We start from the raw sequence: 9585 nt of genomic DNA, 5'->3' as shown, positions 1-9585 counted from the left end.
GAAAACTGTTTCACCTACTTATAGCCCTATAGTAGGTCAAGGACGGACCAATCCAGCTGAAATGCAAACTTAAGCTTATACACAATCTAATTAAAATCAGACTTCTTAGACCTGTGCCGTATACTTTGCGTAAGAAGATCTGACATAACCTGATTAGGGGTCATGTTCATGTGAACTTCATGTTAGCCAATCAGGGCGTTGGCTATGAAGTCATCGGTGTTCAAGGAAAATGGCTGCGATTGTTTGGTTTTAAAAAACCCATCGCAGCTAGAGGTGACGTCACAATGCACCATTTACATCGACTGCCGTTATATTCCTCACGTTAATTAAGTAAACCATCTTGAATTCAAATCATACCCATCCCTATTCATACATAAATCGCAATTCACAATTTAATTTGGGTGTATTTTATATCGTACATCTTGTTGTTTGTATGAACGGAATAGATTCGGCATTATTGCGAAAGTTTAGAATTCCTTATGTGAGAACATCAATTTCATAGTGTGCAATAAACTTCGTGGGAAAGCGATTACTGGCATTTACGAATTGCCAGGAACTGCCTGAATAGCCATCATTGTCTGTGTGGTGCAATCTGACTGGCTGATAGTTCTCATGAATATTCCAAGCAAAAGGCCATGTGGACATGACCCCCAATGGGGTTATGTCAGATCCTATTATAGCGATTGTCAGCGTATCCTAGGATCTGATTTTAATTAGATTGAAGCTTACATTTCTTGAAGGAGAAATTGTGACCATTGAAATTACAAAGTCATACATGCATCTGTTACGGAAAAAAGTCCAGAAAACATGACCTCGTACAGACAGACAGCCGGACGGACAGCACCATAACATAATACGTCCCGTCTAATGACGGGTGTATAAAAAGTGTGGAAAACTGGTTTACAGGACTTATGGACAGACAGACGGATGGAGCATAAACCTAAAGTCTCCTTCGACTTTGTTGGTAGGGGGACCAAAAACTGTGAACTTAATCATGAGATCTACTTTATTAAATACAGGGCACAGTATATGATATCAAATGTAAATCTCAACATAAAAATGGAAGACTATTAAACAGGTTTTTAATTTGCTGCATTAACTGTAAGAAATGAGTTTCAAATTAAAAGGCGTTTTTCAAGCTATTGTAAAATCTCCAAAGCATTTCTGGGGTTGATGATTTGTAAATAGAAAGCTTGGTAATGAATAGTGAGTTAGGAAATATGGTCTTTATATACTAGTAATACAAATAAACCTGTCTAATCCAGCACCTCTGTACATCATTTCCCTGTGAATTCCAACCCTATTTCCATAGTTATCTTTATTTTTCCATTTTTTCACACTAGCTGTGCAACCAAACATCCTGTTTAATCCAACAACTTTTCTTTCAAAGTATATGTCAAGATAAACAGATTCACTGTAAATTAAAGCATTGTATTTATCAAATGCATATCTTCTACCAGTTCACCAATACCAGAGACATATATAACGCGGATTAGCAACTTTCCCAAAGCCTCATATTATCTTGCGGTCTCCTGTTTTTCGGTAAATATGCATACACTGACTTAAATTGCCCGTTACATCAAGTTCAAACTGTCCAAACCCTATCACAAAAACATTCAACATACTTTTAGAAGATGTTTCACTTCAAAGTAAAATGAAAGTGAAGTTTCAAAAGGTGACACATCACTCAAACTCCGCAAATCGGCGAGATTTCAGCAACTAGTTACGATTTTTCTACTTTTTTGTTAATAGTATATTTGTTGACCATCAAATCACTTTAAAACTTCTTATGTTCGATTCCAATTTATGATAGGAATGATATAAACTTAAATCTGCGCCTAAATTTATAAAACCGATAAATAGGAATTAACAAAATTTAGGTGGAACATGCAGTCACATATTCTAAGCGGTAAACATGCCACCATAGAAGTTGCTATATATAATCTCCGTTATATATGTCTCTGCCAATACGTAGTCTCCATCCCTTACACAAAATGTGCTTACAAACATGCAGATTAACAGCTTCAATCCAGCTAATCCTATGTAAACGTCTATCTGCTGTTGACTATAAACTTACCACGATATTATAACCATCATAATCTGTCTGTTGACTATAAACTTACCACGATATTATAACCATCATAATCTGTCTGCTGACTATAAACTTACCACGATATTATAACCATCATAATCTGTCTGTTGATTATAAACTTACCACGATATTATAACCATCATAATCTGTCTGTTGACTATAAACTTACCATGATATTATAACCATCATAATCTGTCTGCTGACTATAAACTTACCACGATATTATAACCATCATAATCTGTCTGTTGACTATAAACTTACCACGATATTATAACCATCATAATCTGTCTGCTGACTATAAACTTAATTACCACGATATTATAACCATCATAATCTGTCTGTTGACTATAAACTTACCACGATATTATAACCATCATAATCTGTCTGCTGACTATAAACTTACCACGATATTATAACCATCATAATCTGTCTGCTGACTATAAACTTACCACGATATTATAACCATCATAATCTGTCTGCTGACTATAAACTTACCACGATATTATAACCATCATAATCTGTCTGCTGACTATAAACTTACCACGATATTATAACCATCATAATCTGTCTGCTGACTATAAACTTACCACGATATTATAACCATCATAATCTGTCTGCTGACTATAAACTTACCACGATATTATAACCATCATAATCTGTCTGCTGACTATAAACTTACCACGATATTATAACCATCATAATCTGTCTGCTGACTATAAACTTACCACGATATTATAACCATCATAATCTGTCTGTTGACTATAAACTTACCACGATATTATAACCATTATAATCTGTCTGTTGACTATAAACTTACCACGATATTATAACCATCATAATCTGTCTGCTGACTATAAACTTACCACGATATTATAACCATCATAATCTGTCTGTTGACTATAAACTTACCACGATATTATAACCATCATAATCTGTCTGCTGACTATAAACTTACCACGATATTATAACCATCATAATCTGTCTGTTGACTATAAACTTACCACGATATTATAACCATCATAATCTGTCTGCTGACTATAAACTTAATTACCACGATATTATAACCATCATAATCTGTCTGTTGACTATAAACTTACCACGATATTATAACCATCATAATCTGTCTGCTGACTATAAACTTACCACGATATTATAACCATCATAATCTGTCTGCTGACTATAAACTTACCACGATATTATAACCATCATAATCTGTCTGCTGACTATAAACTTACCACGATATTATAACCATCATAATCTGTCTGCTGACTATAAACTTACCACGATATTATAACCATCATAATCTGTCTGCTGACTATAAACTTACCACGATATTATAACCATCATAATCTGTCTGCTGACTATAAACTTACCACGATATTATAACCATCATAATCTGTCTGCTGACTATAAACTTACCACGATATTATAACCATCATAATCTGTCTGCTGACTATAAACTTACCACGATATTATAACCATCATAATCTGTCTGCTGACTATAAACTTACCACGATATTATAACCATCATAATCTGTCTGTTGACTATAAACTTACCACGATATTATAACCATCATAATCTGTCTGCTGACTATAAACTTAATTACCACGATATTATAACCATCATAATCTGTCTGCTGACTATAAACTTACCACGATATTATAACCATCATAATCTGTCTGTTGACTATAAACTTACCACGATATTATAACCATTATAATCTGTCTGTTGACTATAAACTTACCACGATATTATAACCATCATAATCTGTCTGCTGACTATAAACTTACCACGATATTATAACCATCATAATCTGTCTGCTGACTATAAACTTACCACGATATTATAACCATCATAATCTGTCTGCTGACTATAAACTTACCACGATATTATAACCATCATAATCTGTCTGTTGACTATAAACTTACCACGATATTATAACCATCATAATCTGTCTGTTGACTATAAACTTACCACGATATTATAACCATCATAATCTGTCTGCTGACTATAAACTTACCACGATATTATAACCATCATAATCTGTCTGTTGACTATAAACTTACCACGATATTATAACCATCATAATCTGTCTGCTGACTATAAACTTACCACGATATTATAACCATCATAATCTGTCTGTTGACTATAAACTTACCACGATATTATAACCATCATAATCTGTCTGCTGACTATAAACTTAATTACCACGATATTATAACCATCATAATCTGTCTGTTGACTATAAACTTACCACGATATTATAACCATCATAATCTGTCTGCTGACTATAAACTTACCACGATATTATAACCATCATAATCTGTCTGCTGACTATAAACTTACCACGATATTATAACCATCATAATCTGTCTGCTGACTATAAACTTACCACGATATTATAACCATCATAATCTGTCTGCTGACTATAAACTTACCACGATATTATAACCATTATAATCTGTCTGCTGACTATAAACTTACCACGATATTATAACCATCATAATCTGTCTGCTGACTATAAACTTACCACGATATTATAACCATCATAATCTGTCTGCTGACTATAAACTTACCACGATATTATAACCATCATAATCTGTCTGCTGACTATAAACTTACCACGATATTATAACCATCATAATCTGTCTGCTGACTATAAACTTACCACGATATTATAACCATCATAATCTGTCTGTTGACTATAAACTTACCACGATATTATAACCATCATAATCTGTCTGCTGACTATAAACTTAATTACCACGATATTATAACCATCATAATCTGTCTGCTGACTATAAACTTACCACGATATTATAACCATCATAATCTGTCTGTTGACTATAAACTTACCACGATATTATAACCATTATAATCTGTCTGTTGACTATAAACTTACCACGATATTATAACCATCATAATCTGTCTGCTGACTATAAACTTACCACGATATTATAACCATCATAATCTGTCTGCTGACTATAAACTTACCACGATATTATAACCATCATAATCTGTCTGCTGACTATAAACTTACCACGATATTATAACCATCATAATCTGTCTGTTGACTATAAACTTACCACGATATTATAACCATCATAATCTGTCTGTTGACTATAAACTTACCACGATATTATAACCATCATAATCTGTCTGCTGACTATAAACTTACCACGATATTATAACCATCATAATCTGTCTGCTGACTATAAACTTACCACGATATTATAACCATCATAATCTGTCTGTTGACTATAAACTTACCACGATATTATAACCATCATAATCTGTCTGCTGACTATAAACTTACCACGATATTATAACCATCATAATCCGTCAGGTTACGGGTCAGGTCTTTGATTTCCTTCCCAAATGCATTGGTCAAGTCTCTCATGCTACAATTAAAAAAAATTCTATTTTGTACTGAATTATATTTATTATTATACCTTTATCTCGAAATCAACTAAAGGTCAATCTTCCTCTGTTGTATGAAATTAATATGGAGCAAAAAATGTGGCCTGCCGTACATGTCTACAAGCTCAGTGTTACACACTCAGTCACACATGAACGGGCTCACCCCCTCTCACAATCAATTGTGAGGGGATAACAAATTCAGGATCATCTGCAAAGAAAGATATCTTTATCTTCACATCAGACGACTATTTATTCATATTGACCTCAGCCTTAAGTTCTACTGCTGTGTCAGGAACAACCTAACCTTCAGTATTTTATCCTCCAGGATTTAGAACAATATCATAAAGATCAGAACAATATTATAAAGATCAGCACAATATTATAAAGATCAGTACATTATTATAAAGATCAGAACAATATTATAAAGATCAATGCAATATTATAAAGATCAGAACAATATTATAAAGATCAGCACAATATTATAAAGATCAGCACATTATTATAAAGATCAGCTAAATATTATAAAGATCAACGCAATATTATAAAGATCAGAACAATATTATAAAGATCGATCAGCACAATATTATAAAGATCAGCACATTATAAAGATCAGCACAATATTATAAAGATCAGAACATTATTATAAAGATCAGTACAATATTATAAAGATCAGCACAATATTATAAAGATCAGAACAATATTATAAAGATCAGCACAATATTATAAAGATCAAAACATTATTATAAAGATCAGCACAATATTATAAAGATCAGAACATTATAAAGATCAGAACATTATTATAAAGATCAGCACAATATTATAAAGATCAGAACAATATTATAAAGATCAGCACAATATTTTAAAGAACAGAACAATTAATATTATAAAGATCAGCACAATATTATAAAGATCAGCACAATATTATAAAGATCAGAACAATTAATATTATAAAGATCAGCACAATATTATAAAGATCAGAACATTATTATAAAGATCAGAACAATATTATAAAGATCAGCGCAATATTATAAAAATCAGAACATTAATAAAGATCAGAACAATATTATAAAATCGATCAGAACAATATCATAAAGATCAGAACAATATCATAAAGATCAGTGCAATATTATAAAGATCAGCACAATATTATAAAGATCAGAACATTATTATAAAGATCAGAACATTATTATAAAGATCAGTGCAATATTATAAAGATCAGAACAATATTATAAAGATCAGTGCAATATTATAAAGATCAGCACAATATTATAAAGATCAGAACAATATCATAAAGATCAGCACAATATTATAAAGATCAGAACATAATTATGAAGATCAGTACAATATTATAAAGATCAGAACAATATTATAAAGATCAGCACAATATCATAAAGATCAGCACAATATTATAAAGATCAGAACATAATTATGAAGATCAGTACAATATTATAAAGATCAGAACAATATTATAAAGATCAGAACAATATCATAAAGATCAGCACAATATTATAAAGATCAGAACAATATCATAAAGATTAGCGCATTTTTGCTTAATTCTCTCTAACAAGATTGCATTAAATCAATTTTTTAATTTCACTCCTCCTGAGAGGTATATAGTGATATGATGATGCTTTACTTTTGTACTTTTATATCGGGTGCTACTTCAGGGATTGGATTTTTCTATATAAGTGTTCGTATATATTTTACTCTTTTAATTGATTATTTAATGAATGACCATTTTTACCTTTATATGAGTTTGGTTTATTTTGGGGCAGGCTGACATATTTTAAAACTATTATTTACTACAGCTGTACATATATGCATTAATCAGATTATAAAGATTTAGAATGAATTTTGACTGTACACTGTATATATACTGTTCTTTATGAGTGATTTTGACTCCTTCTACCTCCATTGACATACTATAAACTACATGTGATCAAAAAAATATTTAGGTTTAGAAAATGTTGTTTTGATATACTGCAGGCTTTGACATTTACTTTTTTCAGCACTAGACCAGTCGGGCTACTTCAAATGATTTTTACTAGACCTGACTTTATATCAACTAGCCCTGACCAACTTTCCAGGAACCCCCCACCCCCCTGATAGTTTCTCCATATTTAAATATTTCATTTAAATGACAAACGTTAAGTTTGAACCAAAACGTATTTAATTGTCTCAAAAATATCTTAATTAATTCTCGTCATTGCATTTGATTTTCAAACACGTTTTCTGTTTCTTTAAATTCTACCCGACACGGATATGCCTTAGTCTATTTAGCATAAAATGACCTCAACCGGCTTTTTATTTAAATACATTTCATAATCCCTGCTTTGTTTCTTCCTAACCTTTTCTTTTTTCTCCTGGGACGTCTTTCCTTGTGGACGAGAAGTCGTATTTAAATATAGAGACATTCCCGCACAGATGTCAACACTGATAAATAGCTGTTTACGACGTAATTTATTGACTTGATAAACACTTTATTATAGTAAATTCAAATAAACCGTTTAAAATTAACATCTAGTAGATGTCGTAAAACATCACTTACGACCGCGACTTATTTGTTAGAACTAAAAATAAAGATTATTCCATCACACGGTTCAAGATTGCTTGCAAACTCTTTACAATTATTTTCTTTTAGTTAAGAATAAAATATCTTACGCTTTAAAGTAAAGCTTCTTGTTTATTTTTTAACACGACCAGTCGGACTAGTAAATCAACATTTTACCAGACCGGGCCTATCATTTATTAGACTCGGTCGGTCGGACGTGCCTTAGTGTCAAACCCTGTACTGTATCATATTTCAGTGATAAAATTTGTACACCTGTACAGACTGAAATAAGTTTAATATATGCAGTATTTTAAAGCACTAGCTAGGAGGTACATGCAGTCTATAGCGTTTATTAATAGGGGTATAGTCAGAGCTCGTGCAAGTCCTCCATTAGCCAAAAAATGGTACCTCAATGCAAATAAATGGGGTTCACAATATTTACACAGGGGCCATATTATGTTCCCAAAATTGAATTCAATGTCAATCAGTGCTCAAACTAATGGCATTTTTTTTTTTCAAAAGTGGCAGACAAAAGTGGCAAATACAATTTTGCCTTAAGGAGATACTCTACATCATCATAATGGCTGACTTCCTTTTAAAATATGGATGAAAATATAAGTATGAGCAATATTTGTCTATTCATTTAATAAATTCTTGCCTAGCTTATAAGTAGCTCAGTAGGTTAGCACGTCGCCTGCTGAACAGTAGATCACGTGTTCGAGTCCAGCAGGGGTTTTAATTTTTCTCAGATTAAATTCTACTAAAACTGCATTTTTTGACTAAATAAAGTAAATTTGAAAGTTTTTCAATTTCAAAATATTGTACATATCCTTCACTTTTCATCCATATCAAATTTCTCTGATGTAGCACACTTCCTTAACATGTTTTCTTTTATCTATCTGTTTGTTTATTCAGTCAGGCTGCGTGCAACCAAAAATCGTGTATCACTCGATCAAGCAGTGCTTAAGGTGATCCGCTCAGGTAATTTAGGGCTGCTGGATGGGTGCTGTGGTCAATTACTTTACAATTCAAGCCTTGCTCATTAGATCAAGTGTTGTCACCTCCACATTAAGTAAATTTCAGGTCATAACCTGCGAATGGGGTTAACTTAAATTATTTAGGCTGTATTGTTGCATATTCATCAATCATATTTCTGCAAAGATTTGAGTGAAAGGTGAAGATAACGAACAGTGACCAATCTCATAACTCCTATAAGCAATACAAAATAGATAGGTGGGCAAACACGGACCCCTGGACACACCAGAGGTGGGATCAGGTGCCTAGGAGGAGTAAGCATCCCCTGTCACACCCGCCATGAGCCCTATATCCTGATCAGGTAAATGGAGTCAAAGGCGACTCCATGCTATATTGCATTTGTTTATAGTTTTGAAGCTTTTAAATGTTTTATAAACATGTGGTCAATTGCTATTGATATGCACATAGAAAATCAAATTGATAATTATATATCTTTGAAGTTCAGCACATTTCAGTTTTTAAGAATTTTAACCTATGTACCGCATT

The 9585-nt window shown here is 32.3% G+C and overlaps 1 protein-coding gene across 1 annotated transcript in view; it reads right to left on the bottom strand.

Annotated features, from left to right (window-relative positions):
* Nucleotides 1-9585, bottom strand: part of LOC125653646 (uncharacterized) — a 276533-nt gene that overhangs the window by 193828 nt on the left and 73120 nt on the right. Inside the window, exon 9 of the mRNA XM_056145758.1 lies at nt 5410-5494. Within this exon, the coding sequence (XP_056001733.1) occupies nt 5410-5494 (85 nt within the window). The remainder of the gene's footprint in view (nt 1-5409; nt 5495-9585) is intronic.

This window comes from Ostrea edulis, chromosome 7, assembly GCF_947568905.1.
Source record: "Ostrea edulis chromosome 7, xbOstEdul1.1, whole genome shotgun sequence".
NCBI classification, from domain to species: Eukaryota; Metazoa; Mollusca; class Bivalvia; order Ostreida; family Ostreidae; genus Ostrea; species Ostrea edulis.
Note: the sequence above shows the minus strand (reverse complement) of the source record. Positions and strands in the feature narration are given on the sequence as shown.